General features: G+C 41.1%; 1 protein-coding gene across 2 annotated transcripts in view; it reads right to left on the reverse strand.

The window, feature by feature from the left end:
- UBASH3B (ubiquitin associated and SH3 domain containing B) overlaps positions 1-23,529 on the reverse strand; it is a 477,436-nt gene that overhangs the window by 57,194 nt on the left and 396,713 nt on the right. For both annotated transcript variants that reach the window (XM_053690105.1, XM_053690104.1), the window contains exon 10: positions 18,070-18,162. In XM_053690105.1, the coding sequence (XP_053546080.1) occupies positions 18,070-18,162 (93 nt within the window). The remainder of the gene's footprint in view (positions 1-18,069; positions 18,163-23,529) is intronic.

A 23,529-nucleotide genomic window follows, 5' to 3' on the forward strand; every position in this document is an offset into this window, starting at 1 on the left:
GTGCATGTGTTAAGTGTACTATATGACATACTCAGGTAGTCTCAGAAGCGTGCATGTGTTAAGTGTACTATATGACATACTCAGGTAGTCTCAGAAGCGTGCATGTGTTAAGTGTACTATATGACACTCTCAGGTAGTCTCAGAAGCGTGCATGTGTTAAGTGTACTATATGACATACTCAGGTAGTCTCAGAAGCGTGCATGTGTTAAGTGTACTATATGACACTCTCAGGTAGTCTCAGAAGCGTGCATGTGTTAAGTGTACTATATGACATACTCAGGTAGTCTCAGAAGCGTGCATGTGTTAAGTGTACTATATGACACTATCAGGTAGTCTCAGAAGCGTGCATGTGTTAAGTGTACTATATGACATACTCAGGTAGTCTCAGAAGCGTGCATGTGTTAAGTGTACTATATGACATACTCAGGTAGTCTCAGAAGCGTGCATGTGTTAAGTGTACTATATGACACTATCAGGTAGTCTCAGAAGCGTGCATGTATCTTGTGCACTATATGACATACTCAGGTAGTCTCAGAAGCGTGCATGTGTTAAGTGTACTATATGACATACTCAGGTAGACTCAGAAGCGTGCATGTGTTAAGTGTACTATATAACATACTCAGGTAGTTACAGAAGCGTGCATGTGTTAAGTGTACTATATGACATACTCAGGTAGACTCAGAAGCGTGCATGTGTTAAGTGTACTATATGACATACTCAGGTAGTCTCAGAAGCGTGCATGTGTTAAGTGTACTATATGACATACTCAGGTAGTCTCAGAAGCGTGCATGTGTTAAGTGTACTATATGACACTATCAGGTAGTCTCAGAAGCGTGCATGTGTTAAGTGTACTATATGACATACTCAGGTAGTCTCAGAAGCGTGCATGTGTTAAGTGTACTATATGACATACTCAGGTAGTCTCAGAAGCGTGCATGTGTTTAAGTGTACTATATGACATACTCGGGTAGTCTCAGAAGCGTGCATGTGTTAAGTGTACTATATGACACTATCAGGTAGTCTCAGAAGCGTGCATTGTGTTTAGTGTACTATATGACATACTCAGGTAGTCTCAGAAGCGTGCATGTGTTAAGTGTACTATATGACACTCTCAGGTAGTCTCAGAAGCGTGCATGTGTTAAGTGTACTATATGACATACTCAGGTAGACTCAGAAGCGTGCATGTGTTAAGTGTACTATATGACATACTCAGGTAGTCTCAGAAGCAGTCATGTGTTAAGTGTACTATATGACATACTCAGGTAGTCTCAGAAGCGTGCATGTGTTAAGTGTACTATATTACACTATCAGGTAGTCTCAGAAGCGTGCATGTGTTAAGTGTACTATATGACATACTCAGGTAGTCTCAGAAGCGTGCATGTGTTAAGTGTACTATATGACATACTCAGGTAGTCTCAGAAGCGTGCATGTGTTAAGTGTACTATATGACATACTCAGGTAGTCTCAGAAGCGTGCATGCTTTAAGTGTACTATATGACATACTCGGGTAGTCTCAGAAGCGTGCATGTGTCTTGTGCACTATATGACACTATCAGGTAGTCTCAGAAGCGTGCATGTGTTAAGTGTACTATATGACATTCTCAGGTAGTCTCAGAAGCGTGCATGTTAAGTGTACTATATAACATACTCAGGTAGTCTCAGAAGCGTGCATGTGTTAAGTGTACTATATGACATACTCAGGTAGTCTCAGGAGCGTGCATGTGTCGTGTGCACTATATGACATACTCAGGTAGTCTCAGAAGTGTGCATGTGTTAAGTGTACTATATGACATAATCAGGAAGTCTCAGAAGCTACATGCACTCATCTGATACATACTGCCTGCTACGTGCACTCATCTGATACATACTCCCTGCTACATGCACTCATCTGATACATACTGCCTGCTACGTGCACTCATCTGATACATACTCCCTGCTACATGCACTTATCTGATATATACTCCCTGCTACATGCACTCATCTGATACATACTGCCTACTACATGCACTCATTTGATACATACTCCCTGCTACATGCACTCATCTGATACATACTCCCTGCTACATGCACTCATCTGATACATACTCCCTGCTACATGCACTCATCTGATACATACTCCCTGCTACATGCACTCATCTGATACATACTCCCTGCTACATGCACTCATCTGATACATACTCCCTGCTACATGCACTTATCTGATACATACTCCCTGCTACATGCACTCATCTGATACATACTCCCTGCTACATGCACTTATCTGATACATACGTCCTGCTACATGCACTCATCTGATACATACTCCCTGCTACATGCACTCATCTGATACATACTCCCTGCTACATGCACTTATCTGATACATACTCCCTGCTACATGCACTCATCTGATACATACTCCCTGCTACATGCACTTATCTGATACGTACTCCCTGCTACATGCACTCATCTGATACATACTCCCTGCTACATGCACTCATCCGATACATACTCCCTGCTACATGCACTCATCTGATACATACTCCCTCCTACATGCACTCATCTGATACATACTCCCTGCTACATGCACTCATCTGATACATACTGCCTGCTACATGCACTCATCTGATACATACTCCCTGCTACATGCACTCATCTGATACATACTCCCTGCTACATGCACTTATCTGATACATACTCCCTGCTACATGCACTAATCTGATACATACTCCCTGCTACATGCACTTATCTGATACATACGTCCTGCTACATGCACTCATCTGATACATACTCCCTGCTACATGCACTCATCTGATACATACTCCCTGCTACATGCACTTATCTAATACATACTCCCTGCTACATGCACTCATCTGATACATACTCCCTGCTACATGCACTTATCTGATACGTACTCCCTGCTACATGCACTCATCTGATACATACTCCCTGCTACATGCACTCATCCGATACATACTCCCTGCTACATGCACTCATCTGATACATACTCCCTGCTACATGCACTCATCTGATACATACTGCCTGCTACATGCACTCATTTGATATATACTCCCTGCTACATGCACTTATCTGATACATACGTCCTGCTACATGCACTCATCTGATACATACTCCCTGCTACATGCACTCATCTGATACATACTCCCTGCTACATGCCCTTATCTGATACATACTCCCTGCTACATGCACTCATCTGATACATACTCCCTGCTACATGCACTTATCTGATACATACTCCCTGCTACATGCACTCATCTAATACATACTCCCTGCTACATGCACTCATCCGATACATACTCCCTGCTACATGCACTCATCTGATACATACTCCCTACTACATGCACTCATCTGATACATACTCCCTGCTACATGCACTCATCCGATACATACTCCCTGCTACATGCACTCATCTGATACATACTCCCTGCTACATGCACTCATCTGATACATACTCCCTGCTACATGCACTCATCTGATACATACTCCATGCTACATGCACTCATCTGGTACATACTCCCTGCTACATGCACTCATCCGATACATACTCCCTGCTACATGCACTCATCCGATACATACTCCCTGCTACATGCACTCATCTTATATATACTGCCTGCTACATGCACTCATCTGATACATACTCCCTGCTACGTGCACTCATCTGATACATACTGCCTGCTAAGTGCACTCATCTGATACATACTCCCTGCTACATGCACTCATCTGATACATTCTCCCTGCTACATGCACTCATCTGATACATACTCCCTGCTACATGCACTCATCTGATACATACTCCCTGCTACATGCACTCATCTGATACATACTCCCTGCTACATGCACTCATTTGATACATACTCCCTGCTACATGCACTCATCCGATACATACTCCCTGCTACATGCACTCATCCGATACATACTCCCTGCTACATGCACTCATCTGATATATACTCCCTGCTACATGCACTCATCTGATACATACTGCCTGCTACATGCACTCATCTGATACATACTCCCTGCTACATGCACTCATCTGATACATACTCCCTGCTACATGCACTCATCTGATACATACTGCCTGCTACATGCACTCATCTGATACATACTCCCTGCTACTTGCAATAATCTGATGCATACTCCCTGCTACATGCACTCATCTGATACATACTCCCTGCTACATGCACTCATCTGATACATACTCCCTGCTACATGCACTCATCTGATACATACTGCCTGCTACTTGCACTCATCTGATACATTCTCCCTGCTACATGCACTCATCTGATATATACTCCCTGCTACATGCACTCATCTGATATATACTCCCTGCTACATGCACTCATCTGATACATACTCCCTGCTACATACACTCATCTGATACATACTCCCTGCTACATGCACTTATCTGATACATACTCCCTGCTACATGCACTCATCTGATACATACTCCCTGCTACATGCACTTATCTGATACATACGTCCTGCTACATGCACTCATCTGATACATACTCCCTGCTACATGCACTCATCTGATACATACTCCCTGCTACATGCACTTATCTAATACATACTCCCTGCTATATGCACTCATCTGATACATACTCCCTGCTACATGCACTTATCTGATACGTACTCCCCTGCTACATGCACTCATCTGATACATACTCCCTGCTACATGCACTCATCCGATACATACTCCCTGCTACATGCACTCATCTGATACATACTCCCTACTACATGCACTCATCTGATACATACTCCCTGCTACATGCACTCATCTGATACATACTGCCTGCTACATGCACTCATTTGATATATACTCCCTGCTACATGCACTTATCTGATACATACGTCCTGCTACATGCACTCATCTGATACATACTCCCTGCTACATGCACTCATCTGATACATACTCCCTGCTACATGCCCTTATCTGATACATACTCCCTGCTACATGCACTCATCTGATACATACTCCCTGCTACATGCACTTATCTGATACATTCTCCCTGCTACATGCACTCATCTGATATATACTCCCTGCTACATGCACTCATCTGATATATACTCCCTGCTACATGCACTCATCTGATACATACTCCCTGCTACATGCACTCATCTGATACATACTCCCTGCTACATGCACTTATCTGATACATACTCCCTGCTACATGCACTCATCTGATACATACTCCCTGCTACATGCACTCATCTGATACATACTGCCTGCTACATGCACTCATTTGATATATACTCCCTGCTACATGCACTTATCTGATACATACTCCCTGCTACATGCACTCATCTGATACATACTCCCTGCTACATGCACTTATCTGATACATACTCCCTGCTACATGCACTCATCTAATACATACTCCCTGCTACATGCACTCATCCGATACATACTCCCTGCTACATGCACTCATCTGATACATACTCCCTACTACATGCACTCATCTGATACATACTCCCTGCTACATGCACTCATCCGATACATACTCCCTGCTACATGCACTCATCTGATACATACTCCCTGCTACTTGCACTCATCTGATACATACTCCCTGCTACATGCACTCATCTGATACATACTCCATGCTACATGCACTCATCTGGTACATACTCCCTGCTACATGCACTCATCCGATACATACTCCCTGCTACATGCACTCATCCGATACATACTCCCTGCTACATGCACTCATCTTATATATACTGCCTGCTACATGCACTCATCTGATACATACTCCCTGCTACGTGCACTCATCTGATACATACTGCCTGCTAAATGCACTCATCTGATACATACTCCCTGCTACATGCACTCATCTGATACATTCTCCCTGCTACATGCACTCATCTGATACATACTCCCTGCTACATGCACTCATCTGATACATACTCCCTGCTACATGCACTCATCTGATACATACTCCCTGCTACATGCACTCATTTGATACATACTCCCTGCTACATGCACTCATCCGATACATACTCCCTGCTACATGCACTCATCTGATACATACTCCCTGCTACATGCACTCATCTGATATATACTCCCTGCTACATGCACTCATCTGATACATACTGCCTGCTACATGCACTCATCTGATACATACTCCCTGCTACATGCACTCATCTGATACATACTCCCTGCTGCATGCACTCATCTGATACATACTGCCTGCTACATGCACTCATCTGATACATACTCCCTGCTACTTGCAATAATCTGATGCATACTCCCTGCTACATGCACTCATCTGATACATACTCCCTGCTACATGCACTCATCTGATACATACTCCCTGCTACATGCACTCATCTGATACATACTGCCTGCTACTTGCACTCATCTGATACATTCTCCCTGCTACATGCACTCATCTGATATATACTCCCTGCTACATGCACTCATCTGATACATACTCCCTGCTACATACACTCATCTGATACATACTCCCTGCTACATGCACTTATCTGATACATACTCCCTGCTACATGCACTCATCTGATACATAATCCCTGCTACATGCACTTATCTGATACATACGTCCTGCTACATGCACTCATCTGATACATACTCCCTGCTACATGCACTCATCTGATACATACTCCCTGCTACATGCACTTATCTAATACATACTCCCTGCTATATGCACTCATCTGATACATACTCCCTGCTACATGCACTTATCTGATACGTACTCCCTGCTACATGCACTCATCTGATACATACTCCCTGCTACATGCACTCATCCGATACATACTCGCTGCTACATGCACTCATCTGATACATACTCCCTACTACATGCACTCATCTGATACATACTCCCTGCTACATGCACTCATCTGATACATACTGCCTGCTACATGCACTCATTTGATATATACTCCCTGCTACATGCACTTATCTGATACATACGTCCTGCTACATGCACTCATCTGATACCTACTCCCTGCTACATGCACTCATCTGATACATACTCCCTGCTACATGCCCTTATCTGATACATACTCCCTGCTACGTGCACTCATCTGATACATACTCCCTGCTACATGCACTTATCTGATACATACTCCCTGCTACATGCACTCATCTAATACATACTCCCTGCTACAGGCACTCATCCGATACATACTCCCTGCTACATGCACTCATCTGATACATACTCCCTACTACATGCACTCATCTGATACATACTCCCTGCTACATGCACTCATCTGATACATACTCCCTGCTACATGCACTCATCTGATACATACTCCCTGCTACATGCACTCATCTGATACATACTCCATGCTACATGCACTCATCTGGTACATACTCCCTGCTACATGCACTCATCCGATACATACTCCCTGCTACATGCACTCATCCGATACATACTCCCTGCTACATGCACTCATCTGATATATACTGCCTGCTACATGCACTCATCTGATACATACTCCCTGCTACGTGCATTTATCTGATACATACTGCCTGCTAAGTGTACTCATCTGATACATACTCCCTGCTACATGCACTCATCTGATACATTCTCCCTGCTACATGCACTCATCTGATACATACTCCCTGCTACATGCACTCATCTGATACATACTCCCTGCTACATGCACTCATCTGATACATACTCCCTGCTACATGCACTCATTTGATACATACTCCCTGCTACATGCACTCATCCGATACATACTCCCTGCTACATGCACTCATCTGATACATACTCCCTGCTACATGCACTCATCTGATATATACTCCCTGCTACATGCACTCATCTGATACATACTGCCTGCTACATGCACTCATCTGATACATACTCCCTGCTACATGCACTCATCTGATACATACTCCCTGCTACATGCACTCATCTGATACATACTGCCTGCTACATGCACTCATCTGATACATACTCCCTGCTACTTGCAATAATCTGATGCATAATCCCTGCTACATGCACTCATCTGATACATACTCCCTGCTACATGCACTCATCTGATACATACTCCCTGCTACATGCACTCATCTGATACATACTGCCTGCTACTTGCACTCATCTGATACATTCTCCCTGCTACATGCACTCATCTGATATATACTCCCTGCTACATGCACTCATCTGATATATACTCCCTGCTACATGCACTCATCTGATACATACTCCCTGCTACATACACTCATCTGATACATACTCCCTGCTACATGCACTTATCTGATACATACTCCCTGCTACATGCACTCATCTGATACATACTCCCTGCTACATGCACTTATCTGATACATACGTCCTGCTACATGCACTCATCTGATACATACTCCCTGCTACATGCACTCATCTGATACATACTCCCTGCTACATGCACTTATCTAATACATACTCCCTGCTATATGCACTCATCTGATACATACTCCCTGCTACATGCACTTATCTGATACGTACTCCCTGCTACATGCACTCATCTGATACATACTCCCTGCTACATGCACTCATCCGATACATACTCCCTGCTACATGCACTCATCTGATACATACTCCCTACTACATGCACTCATCTGATACATACTCCCTGCTACATGCACTCATCTGATACATACTGCCTGCTACATGCACTCATTTGATATATACTCCCTGCTACATGCACTTATCTGATACATACGTCCTGCTACATGCACTCATCTGATACATACTCCCTGCTACATGCACTCATCTGATACATACTCCCTGCTACATGCCCTTATCTGATACATACTCCCTGCTACATGCACTCATCTGATACATACTCCCTGCTACATGCACTTATCTGATACATTCTCCCTGCTACATGCACTCATCTGATATATACTCCCTGCTACATGCACTCATCTGATATATACTCCCTGCTACATGCACTCATCTGATACATACTCCCTGCTACATACACTCATCTGATACATACTCCCTGCTACATGCACTTATCTGATACATACTCCCTGCTACATGCACTCATCTGATACATACTCCCTGCTACATGCACTCATCTGATACATACTGCCTGCTACATGCACTCATTTGATATATACTCCCTGCTACATGCACTTATCTGATACATACTCCCTGCTACATGCACTCATCTGATACATACTCCCTGCTACATGCACTTATCTGATACATACTCCCTGCTACATGCACTCATCTAATACATACTCCCTGCTACATGCACTCATCCGATACATACTCCCTGCTACATGCACTCATCTGATACATACTCCCTGCTACATGCACTCATCTGATACATACTCCCTGCTACATGCACTCATCCGATACATACTCCCTGCTACATGCACTCATCTGATACATACTCCCTGCTACATGCACTCATCTGATACATACTCCCTGCTACATGCACTCATCTGATACATACTCCATGCTACATGCACTCATCTGGTACATACTCCCTGCTACATGCACTCATCCGATACATACTCCCTGCTACATGCACTCATCCGATACATACTCCCTGCTACATGCACTCATCTTATATATACTGCCTGCTACATGCACTCATCTGATACATACTCCCTGCTACGTGCACTCATCTGATACATACTGCCTGCTAAGTGCACTCATCTGATACATACTCCCTGCTACATGCACTCATCTGATACATACTCCCTGCTACATGCACTCATCTGATACATACTCCCTGCTACATGCACTCATCTGATACATACTCCCTGCTACATGCACTCATCTGATACATACTCCCTGCTACATGCACTCATTTGATACATACTCCCTGCTACATGCACTCATCCGATACATACTCCCTGCTACATGCACTCATCTGATACATACTCCCTGCTACATGCACTCATCTGATATATACTCCCTGCTACATGCACTCATCTGATACATACTGCCTGCTACATGCACTCATCTGATACATACTCCCTGCTACATGCACTCATCTGATACATACTCCCTGCTGCATGCACTCATCTGATACATACTGCCTGCTACATGCACTCATCTGATACATACTCCCTGCTACTTGCAATAATCTGATGCATACTCCCTGCTACATGCACTCATCTGATACATACTCCCTGCTACATGCACTCATCTGATACATACTGCCTGCTACTTGCACTCATCTGATACATTCTCCCTGCTACATGCACTCATCTGATATATACTCCCTGCTACATGCACTCATCTGATATATACTCCCTGCTACATGCACTCATTTGATACATACTCCCTGCTACATACACTCATCTGATACATACTCCCTGCTACATGCACTTATCTGATACATACTCCCTGCTACATGCACTCATCTGATACATAATCCCTGCTACATGCACTTATCTGATACATACGTCCTGCTACATGCACTCATCTGATACATACTCCCTGCTACATGCACTCATCTGATACATACTCTCTGCTACATGCACTTATCTAATACATACTCCCTGCTATATGCACTCATCTGATACATACTCCCTGCTACATGCACTTATCTGATACGTACTCCCTGCTACATGCACTCATCTGATACATACTCCCTGCTACATGCACTCATCCGATACATACTCGCTGCTACATGCACTCATCTGATACATACTCCCTACTACATGCACTCATCTGATACATACTCCCTGCTACATGCACTCATCTGATACATACTGCCTGCTACATGCACTCATTTGATATATACTCCCTGCTACATGCACTTATCTGATACATACGTCCTGCTACATGCACTCATCTGATACATACTCCCTGCTACATGCACTCATCTGATACATACTCCCTGCTACATGCCCTTATCTGATACATACTCCCTGCTACATGCACTCATCTGATACATACTCCCTGCTACATGCACTTATCTGATACATACTCCCTGCTACATGCACTCATCTAATACATACTCCCTGCTACAGGCACTCATCCGATACATACTCCCTGCTACATGCACTCATCTGATACATACTCCCTACTACATGCACTCATCTGATACATACTCCCTGCTACATGCACTCATCTGATACATACTCCCTGCTACATGCACTCATCTGATACATACTCCCTGCTACATGCACTCATCTGATACATACTCCATGCTACATGCACTCATCTGGTACATACTCCCTGCTACATGCACTCATCCGATACATACTCCCTGCTACATGCACTCATCCGATACATACTCCCTGCTACATGCACTCATCTGATATATACTGCCTGCTACATGCACTCATCTGATACATACTCCCTGCTACGTGCACTCATCTGATACATACTGCCTGCTAAGTGCACTCATCTGATACATACTCCCTGCTACATGCACTCATCTGATACATTCTCCCTGCTACATGCACTCATCTGATACATACTCCCTGCTACATGCACTCATCTGATACATACTCCCTGCTACATGCACTCATCTGATACATACTCCCTGCTACATGCACTCATCTGATACATACTCCCTGCTACATGCACTCATCCGATACATACTCCCTGCTACATGCACTCATCTGATACATACTCCCTGCTACATGCACTCATCTGATATATACTCCCTGCTACATGCACTCATCTGATACATACTGCCTGCTACATGCACTCATCTGATACATACTCCCTGCTACATGCACTCATCTGATACATACTCCCTGCTACATGCACTCATCTGATACATACTGCCTGCTACTTGCACTCATCTGATACATACTCCCTGCTACTTGCAATAATCTGATGCATACTCCCTGCTACATGCACTCATCTGATACATACTCCCTGCTACATGCACTCATCTGATACATACTCCCTGCTACATGCACTCATCTGATACATACTGCCTGCTACTTGCACTCATCTGATACATTCTCCCTGCTACATGCACTCATCTGATACATACTCCCTGCTACATGCACTCATCTGATACATACTCCCTGCTACTTGCAATAATCTGATACATACTCCCTGCTACATGCACTCATCTGATACATCCTCTCTGCTACTTGCAATAATCTGATATATACTCCCTGCTACATGCACTCATCTGATACATTCTCCCTGCTACATGCACTCATCTGATACATACTCCCTGCTACATGCACTCATCTGATACATACTCCTTGCTACATGCACTCATCTGATACATACTGCCTGCTACTTGCACTCATCTGATACATACTCCCTGCTACATGCACTCATCTGATACATTCTTCCTGCTACATGCACTCATCTGATACATACTCCCTGCTACATGCACTCATCTGATACATACTCCCTGCTACTTGCAATAATCTGATACATACTCCCTGCTACTTGCAAAAATCTGATATATACTCCCTGCTACATGCACTCATCTGATATATACTCCCTGCTACATGCACTCATCTGATACATTCTCCCTGCTACATGCACTCATCTGATACATACTCCCTGCTACATGCACTCATCTGATACATACTCCCTGCTACTTGCAATAATCTGATACATACTCCCTGCTACATGCACTGATCTGATACATACTCCCTGCTACTTGCAATAATCTGATATATACTCCCTGCTACATGAACTCATCTGATACATTCTCCCTGCTACATTTGCTCATCTGATACATACTCCTTGCTACATGCACTCATTTGATACATACTCCCTGCTACATGCACTCATCTGATACATACTCCCTGCTACATGCACTCATCTGATACATACTGCCTGCTACTTGCACTCATCTGATACATACTCCCTGCTACATGCACTCATCTGATACATTCTTCTTGCTACATGCACTCATCTGATACATACTCCCTGCTACATGCACTCATCTGATACATACTCCCTGCTACTTGCAATGATCTGATACATACTCCCTGCTACATGCACTCATCTGATACATACTCCCTGCTACTTGCAATAATCTGATATATACTCCCTGCTACATGCACTCATCTGATATATACTCCCTGCTACATGCACTCATCTGATACATACTGCCTGCTACATGCACTCATCTGATACATACTCCGTGCTACTTGCAATAATCTGATACATACTCCCTGCTACATGCACTCATCTGATACATACTGCCTGCTACATGCACTCATCTGATACATACTCCCTGCTACATGCACTCATCTGATACATACTCCCTGCTACATGCACTCATCTGATACATACTCCCTGCTACATGCACTTATCTGATACATACTCCCTGCTACATGCACTTATCTGATACATACTCCCTGCTACTTGCACTCATCTGATACATACTCCCTGCTACATGCACTCATCTGATACATACTCCCTGCTACATGCACTTATCTGATACATACTCCCTGCTACTTGCAATAATCTGATATATACTCCCTGCTACATGCACTCATCTGATATATACTCCCTGCTACATGCACTCATCTGATACATACTGCCTGCTACATGCACTCATCTGATACATACTCTGTGCTACTTGCAATAATCTGATACATACTCCCTGCTACATGCACTCATCTGATACATACTCCCTGCTACATGCACTCATCTGATACATACTGCCTGCTACATGCACTCATCTGATACATACTCCCTGCTACTTGCAATAATCTGATACATACTCCCTGCTACATGCACTCATCTGATACATACTCCCTGCTACATGCACTCATCTGATACATACTCCCTGCTACATGCACTCATCTGATACATACTCCCTGCTACATGCACTCATCTGATACATTCTTCCTGCTACATGCACTCATCTGATACATTCTTCCTGCTACATGCACTCATCTGATACATACTCCCTGCTACATGCACTCATCTGATACATACTGCCTGCTAAGTGCACTCATCTGATACATACTCCCTGCTACATGCACTCATCTGATACATACGTCCTGCTACATGCACTCATCTGATACATACTCCCTGCTACATGCACTCATCTGATACATACTTCCAGCTACATGCACTCATCTGATACATACTCCCTGCTACATGCACTTATCTGATACATACTCCCTGCTACATGCACTCATCTGATACATACTCCCTGCTACATGCACTCATCTGATACATACTTCCAGCTACATGCACTCATCTGATACATACTCCCTGCTACATGCACTCATCTGATACATACTCCCTGCTACATGCACTCATCTGATACATACTCCCTGCTACATGCACTCATTTGATACATACTCCCTGCTACATGCACTCATCCGATACATACTCCCTGCTACATGCACTCATCTGATACATACTCCCTGCTACATGCACTCATCTGATATATACTCCCTGCTACATGCACTCATCTGATACATACTGCCTGCTACATGCACTCATCTGATACATACTCCCTGCTACATGCACTCATCTGATACATACTCCCTGCTACATGCACTCATCTGATACATACTGCCTGCTACTTGCACTCATCTGATACATACTCCCTGCTACTTGCAATAATCTGATGCATACTCCCTGCTACATGCACTCATCTGATACATACTCCCTGCTACATGCACTCATCTGATACATACTCCCTGCTACATGCACTCATCTGATACATACTGCCTGCTACTTGCACTCATCTGATACATTCTCCCTGCTACATGCACTCATCTGATACATACTCCCTGCTACATGCACTCATCTGATACATACTCCCTGCTACTTGCAATAATCTGATACATACTCCCTGCTACATGCACTCATCTGATACATCCTCTCTGCTACTTGCAATAATCTGATATATACTCCCTGCTACATGCACTCATCTGATACATTCTCCCTGCTACATGCACTCATCTGATACATACTCCCTGCTACATGCACTCATCTGATACATACTCCCTGCTACATGCACTCATCTGATACATACTGCCTGCTACTTGCACTCATCTGATACATACTCCCTGCTACATGCACTCATCTGATACATTCTTCCTGCTACATGCACTCATCTGATACATACTCCCTGCTACATGCACTCATCTGATACATACTCCCTGCTACTTGCAATAATCTGATACATACTCCCTGCTACTTGCAAAAATCTGATATATACTCCCTGCTACATGCACTCATCTGATATATACTCCCTGCTACATGCACTCATCTGATACATTCTCCCTGCTACATGCACTCATCTGATACATACTCCCTGCTACATGCACTCATCTGATACATACTCCCTGCTACTTGCAATAATCTGATACATACTCCCTGCTACATGCACTGATCTGATACATACTCCCTGCTACTTGCAATAATCTGATATATACTCCCTGCTACATGAACTCATCTGATACATTCTCCCTGCTACATTTGCTCATCTGATACATACTCCTTGCTACATGCACTCATTTGATACATACTCCCTGCTACATGCACTCATCTGATACATACTCCCTGCTACATGCACTCATCTGATACATACTGCCTGCTACTTGCACTCATCTGATACATACTCCCTGCTACATGCACTCATCTGATACATTCTTCTTGCTACATGCACTCATCTGATACATACTCCCTGCTACATGCACTCATCTGATACATACTCCCTGCTACTTGCAATGATCTGATACATACTCCCTGCTACATGCACTCATCTGATACATACTCCCTGCTACTTGCAATAATCTGATATATACTCCCTGCTACATGCACTCATCTGATATATACTCCCTGCTACATGCACTCATCTGATACATACTGCCTGCTACATGCACTCATCTGATACATACTCCGTGCTACTTGCAATAATCTGATACATACTCCCTGCTACATGCACTCATCTGATACATACTGCCTGCTACATGCACTCATCTGATACATACTCCCTGCTACATGCACTCATCTGATACATACTCCCTGCTACATGCACTCATCTGATACATACTCCCTGCTACATGCACTTATCTGATACATACTCCCTGCTACATGCACTTATCTGATACATACTCCCTGCTACTTGCACTCATCTGATACATACTCCCTGCTACATGCACTCATCTGATACATACTCCCTGCTACATGCACTTATCTGATACATACTCCCTGCTACTTGCAATAATCTGATATATACTCCCTGCTACATGCACTCATCTGATATATACTCCCTGCTACATGCACTCATCTGATACATACTGCCTGCTACATGCACTCATCTGATACATACTCTGTGCTACTTGCAATAATCTGATACATACTCCCTGCTACATGCACTCATCTGATACATACTCCCTGCTACATGCACTCATCTGATACATACTGCCTGCTACATGCACTCATCTGATACATACTCCCTGCTACTTGCAATAATCTGATACATACTCCCTGCTACATGCACTCATCTGATACATACTCCCTGCTACATGCACTCATCTGATACATACTCCCTGCTACATGCACTCATCTGATACATACTCCCTGCTACATGCACTCATCTGATACATTCTTCCTGCTACATGCACTCATCTGATACATTCTTCCTGCTACATGCACTCATCTGATACATACTCCCTGCTACATGCACTCATCTGATACATACTGCCTGCTAAGTGCACTCATCTGATACATACTCCCTGCTACATGCACTCATCTGATACATACGTCCTGCTACATGCACTCATCTGATACATACTCCCTGCTACATGCACTCATCTGATACATACTTCCAGCTACATGCACTCATCTGATACATACTCCCTGCTACATGCACTCATCTGATACATACTCCCTGCTACTTGCAATAATCTGATATATACTCCCTGCTACATGCACTCATCTGATATATACTCCCTGCTACATGCACTCATCTGATACATAATGCCTGCTACATGCACTCATCTGATACATACTCCGTGCTACTTGCAATAATCTGATACATACTCCCTGCTACATGCACTCATCTGATACATACTCCCTGCTACATGCACTCATCTGATACATACTGCCTGCTACATGCACTCATCTGATACATTCTCCGTGCTACTTGCAATAATCTGATACATACTCCCTGCTACATGCACTCATCTGATACATACTCCCTGCTACATGCACTCATCTGATACATACTCCCTGCTACATGCACTCATCTGATACATACTCCCTGCTACATGCACTCATCTGATACATACTCCCTGCTACATGCACTCATCTGATACATACTTCCTGCTACATGCACTCATCTGATACATACTTCCTGCTACATGCACTCATCTGATACATACTCCCTGCTACATGCACTCATCTGATACATACTCCCTGCTACATGCACTCATCTGATACATACTCCCTGCTACATGCACTCATCTGATACATACTCCCTGCTACATGCACTCATCTGATACCTACTCCCTGCTACATGCACTCATCTGATACATACTCCCTGCTACATGCACTCATCTGATACATACTGCCTGCTAAAATATAAACATTTTATACGATTGTGTAGGAATTCTTTAGTGAAATGCTGTTGTCAGAGCAGGAGATGGTTTTTTACAGTCTGCCCATATTTGCTTCTGAAGTTTCTCAGCTTAAAGTAAAAGTAAATATCTTTCTATATAAAATGTTTAGTTGTTTGTATATTTTCATTATTAAAAATGCATCTAGTAAAAGTTGGTTTTCAGCAGCATATGCACATATGCTGTGAGTGCTAGTGCACCAGTATTCAAGCTCAGAAAGCTGGCAGTGGAACAGGGCCCTCAAAGCATATGTGCGTATGCAGCTGAAAAACACTAATACATTTTACTAGATTTATATTTGATATTGAACAAATATTGCAAAAAATGCTTTTATTTTAAATTAAACTGCACACATGCACACTTTAAATACGACCTCTCTATCCATTTAACTATCAGGACAACCTAATATATACACATATCCCATAAATCACCCACCCTTTAAGTAAATATCTTGCAATTAGAGATCACAGCCCAATGATTATTATGTGTAAAAAAAAACAACAGAGTCAAATGAGGACGGTCCTATAACAAATCTATCTGCTTAAAGTATTATTTATTATCTATTATTTAGCAAGTGACTGGTATCTCACCTTTCAGAATGTGGTGCGCCGTCTGTACACAACGCAATGATGGCGAGGAATAGATAAAGTCCACCACAGTGTTACTCTCTAATAAAGCTTCACCTGAAACAATAAGTCATATGTATTGTTACTGACTAATAAAGCATCATATGAAACAATAAGTCATATGTATTGTTACTGACTAATAAAGCATCATATGAAACAATAAGTCATATGTATTGTTACTGACTAATAAATCATCACATGAAACAATAGGTCATATGTATTGTTACTGACTAATAAATCATCACATGAAACAATAAGTCATATGTATTGTTACTGACTAATAAAGCATCATATGAAACAATAAGTCATATGTATTGTTACTGACTAATAAAGTATTATATGAAACAATAAGTCATATGTATTGTTACTGACTAATAAATCATCACATGAAACAATAAGTCATATGTATTGTTACTGACTAATAAAGCATCATATGAAACAATAGGTCATATGTATTGTTACTAACTAATAAATCATCATATGAAACAATAAGTCATATGTATAGTTACTGACTAATAAAGCATCATATGAAACAATAAGTCATATGTATAGTTACTGACTAATAAAGCATTATATGAAACAATAGGTCATATGTATTGTTACTGACTAATAAATCATCATATGAAACAATAAGTCATATGTATTGTTACTGACTAATAAATCATCATATGAAACAATAAGTCATATGTATAGTTATTGACTAATAAATCATCATATGAAACAATAAGTCATATGTAGTGTAACTGACTAATAAAGCATTATATGAAACAATAGGTCATATGTATTGTTACTGACTAATAAATCATCATATGAAACAATAAGTCATATGTATTGTTACTGACTAATAAATCATCATATGAAACAATAAGTCATATGTAGTGTAACTGACTAATAAAGCATTATATGAAACAATAGGTCATATGTATTGTTACTGACTAATACATCATAACATGAAACAATAGGTCATATGTATTGTTACTGACTAATAAAGCATCATATGAAACAATAAGTCATATGTATTGTTACTGACTAATAAAGTATTATATGAAACAATAAGTCATATGTATTGTTACTAACTAATAAATCATCAATATGAAACAATAAGTCATATGTATACAGGGAGTGCAGAATTATTAGGCAAGTTGTATTTTTGAGGATTAATTTTATTATTGAACAACAACCATGTTCTCAATGAACCCAAAAAACTCATTAATATCAAAGCTGAATATTTTTGGAAGTAGTTTTTAGTTTGTTTTTAGTTTTAGCTATTTTAGGGGGATATCTGTGTGTGCAGGTGACTATTACTGTGCATAATTATTAGGCAACTTAACAAAAAACAAATATATACCCATTTCAATTATGTATTTTTACCAGTGAAACCAATATAACATCTCAACATTCACAAATATACATTTCTGACATTCAAAAACAAAACAAAAACAAATCAGTGACCAATATAGCCACCTTTCTTTGCAAGGACACTCAAAAGCCTGCCATCCATGGATTCTGTCAGTGTTTTGATCTGTTCACCATCAACATTGCGTGCAGCAGCAACCACAGCCTCCCAAACACTGTTCAGAGAGGTGTACTGTTTTCCCTCCTTGTAAATCTCACATTTGATGATGGACCACAGGTTCTCAATGGGGTTCAGATCAGGTTAACAAGGAGGCCATGTCATTAGATTTTCTTCTTTTATACCCTTTCTTGCCAGCCACGCTGGGGAGTACTTGGACGCGTGTGATGGAGCATTGTCCTGCATGAAAATCAAGTTTTTCTTGAAGGATGCAGACTTCTTCCTGTACCACTGCTTGAAGAAGGTGTCTTCCAGAAACTGGCAGTAGGACTGGGAGTTGAGCTTGACTCCATCCTCAACCCGAAAAGGCCCCACAAGCTCATCTTTAATGATACCAGCCCAAACCAGTACTCCACCTCCACCTTGCTGGCGTCTGAGTCGGACTGGAGCTCTCTGCCCTTTACCAATCCAGCCACGGGCCCATCCATCTGGCCCATCAAGACTCACTCTCATTTCATCAGTCCATAAAACCTTAGAAAAATCAGTCTTGAGATATTTCTTGGCCCAGTCTTGACGTTTCAGCTTGTGTGTCTTGTTCAGTGGTGGTCGTCTTTCAGCCTTTCTTACCTTGGCCATGTCTCTAAGTATTGCACACCTTGTGCTTTTGGGCACTTCAGTGATGTTGCAGCTCTGAAATATGGCCAAACTGGTGGCAAGTGGCATCTTGGCAGCTGCACGCTTGACTTTTCTCAGTTCATGGGCAGTTATTTTGCGCCTTGGTTTTTCCACACGCTTCTTGCGACCCTGTTGACTATTTTGAATGAAACGCTTGATTGTTCGATGATCACGCTTCAGAAGCTTTGCAATTTTAAGAGTGCTGCATCCCTCTGCAAGATATCTCACTATTTTTGACTTTTCTGAGCCTGTCAAGTCCTTCTTTTGACCCATTTTGCCAAAGGAAAGGAAGTTGCCTAATAATTATGCACACCTGATATAGGGTGTTGATGTCATTAGACCACACCCCTTTTCATTACAGAGATGCACATCACCTAATATGCTTAATTGGTAGTAGGCTTTCGAGCCTATACAGCTTGGAGTAAGACAACATGCATAAAGAGGATGATGTGGTCAAAATACTCATTTGCCTAATAATTCTGCACTCCCTGTAGTTACTGACTAATAAATCATCATATGAAACAATAAGTCATATGTAGTGTAACTGACTAATAAATCATCACATGAAACAATAGGTCATATGTATTGTTACTGACTAATACATCATAACATGAAACAATAGGTCATATGTATTGTTACTGACTAATAAAGCATCATATGAAACAATAAGTCATATGTATTGTTACTGACTAATAAAGTATTATATGAAACAATAAGTCATATGTATAGTTACTAACTAATAAAGCATCATATGAAACAATAAGTCATATGTATTGTTACTGACTAATAAAGCATCATATGAAACAATAAGTCATATGTATTGTTACTGACTAATAAAGCATTACATGAAACAATAAGTCATATGTATTGTTACTGACTAATAAAGCATCACATGAAACAATAGGTCATATGTATTGTTACTGACTAATAAAGCATTATATGAAACAATAGGTCATATGTATTGTTACTGACTAATAAAGCATTATATGAAACAATAGGTCATATGTATTGTTACTGACTAATAAAGCATTATATGAAACAATAGGTCATATGTATTGTTACTGACTAATAAAGCATCACATGAAACAATAGGTCATATGTATTGTTACTGACTAATAAAGCATCATATGAAACAATAAGTCGTATGTATTGTTACTGACTAATAAAGCATCATATGAAACAATAAGTCATATGTATTGTTACTGACTAATAAAGCATCACATGAAACAATAGGTCATATGTATTGTTACTAACTAATAAAGCATCACATGAAACAATAGGTCATATGTATAGTTACTGACTAATAAAGCATTATATGAAACAATAGTTCATATGTATTGTTACTGACTAATAAAGCATCACATGAAACAATAGGTCATATGTATTGTTACTAACTAATAAAGCATCACATGAAACAATAGGTCATATGTATAGTTACTGACTAATAAAGCATTATATGAAACAATAGGTCATATGTATAGTAACTGACTAATAAAGCATCATATGAAACAATACGTCATATGTATTGTTACTGACTAATAAAGCATCACATGAAACAATAAGTCATATTTATTGTTACTGACTAATAAAGTATTATATGAAACAATAAGTCATATGTAATGTTACTGACTAATAAAGCATCACATGAAACAATAGGTCATATGTATTGTTACTGACTAATAAAGCTTCATATGAAACAATAAGTCATATGTATTGTTACTGACTAATAAAGTATTATATGAAACAATAAGTCATATGTATAGTTACTGACTAATAAAGCATCACATGAAACAATAGGTCATATGTATTGTTACTAATAAAGCATCACATGAAACAATAGGTCATATGTATAGTTACTGACTAATAAAGCTTCATATGAAACAATAAGTCATATGTATTGTTACTGACTAATAAAGTATTATATGAAACAATAAGTCATATGTAATGTTACTGACTAATAAAGCATCATATGAAACAATAGGTCATATGTATTGTTACTGACTAATAAAGCATGATATGAAACAATAGGTCATTCTGTAAAAAGAAAACCTTCATGTTGATTTGCGCAAACTGAATTTGAGTGTAAATTGGTTATTTTGGGTCATATATATTTAGTTTATCAGAGGAAATGTTTAAAAAGGACAGAGAAAAAAAAAGAAGCCACAGTGTAAGGCATCAGTGCGTTCATCTAGATTGGGCTACGAGCTAGGTACGAGGCCCAGTGACATGAAACGTGCAAATGAGTAAGGGGCGCATAAACTACCCCAGAGCTATCTGGTAAAATGTTCCATAAATATAAGGTGATATAAAATCTCAGTTCATGCAAAGACATATGGACAAAAGAACAAAACCAACATCTAAGATCATGTAAACGTAGAAGTGCCGTCTGCGCCAGGCAGGGGCGTATTCTGGCCTAGGCTAACAAGGCCGGTGCCTAGGGCAGCAGAATTGGAAGGGGAAGTACATCTGCCCTATCCTCTATCTAAAAGCCGGCACACAGTACAGTGAGCAATAAAGTGCAGGCTTTTACAGAGAAGACAAGGCACGTGCCCTGATTAAGGTTTACAGGCAGTGCTCCTATAAACCGTTGCTTCATTTAGAGCCACTGGCATTTTTGCAGTGGAAGCGTTCTAAGTGAGAAACTTGCTCGGGGATGTGCTTACAAGGTGAGGCTGGAGGAGAAGACTTTGTGCCGATATGCTGCCTCCCCTTGTCAGCTGTGGTGGTTCTGCAAGCGCAGTGCTTATTGCAGTTCTTAGAAACTAACAGACTGGATGCGTCTGAGCACTGTTAGATCAGCTTGTGATGTCTAATAATAAACTCTCAGCGCTAATGTATGTTAGTTACTAATAGCTAGCTGTCTCTGCATTCATGTGATGTCTAATCATAAACTCTCAGCACTAATGTATGTTAGCTACTAATAGTTAGCTTTCTCTGCATTCATGTGATATCTAATCATAAACTCTCAGTGCTAATGTATGTTAGTTACTAATAACTAGCTGTCTCTGCATTCATGTGATGTCTAATCATAAACTCTCAGCGCTAATGTATGTTAGCTACTAATAGCTAGCTTTCTCTGCATTCATGTGATGTCTAATCATAAACTCTCAGTGCTAATGTATGTTAGCTACTAATAGCTAGCTTTCTCTGCATTCATGTGATGTCTAATCATAAACTCTCAGTGCTAATGTATGTTAGCTACTAATAGCTTTCCCTGTATTCATGTGATGTCTAAT

This window comes from Bombina bombina, chromosome 8 (assembly GCF_027579735.1).
Source record: "Bombina bombina isolate aBomBom1 chromosome 8, aBomBom1.pri, whole genome shotgun sequence".
Taxonomy (NCBI): Eukaryota; Metazoa; Chordata; class Amphibia; order Anura; family Bombinatoridae; genus Bombina; species Bombina bombina.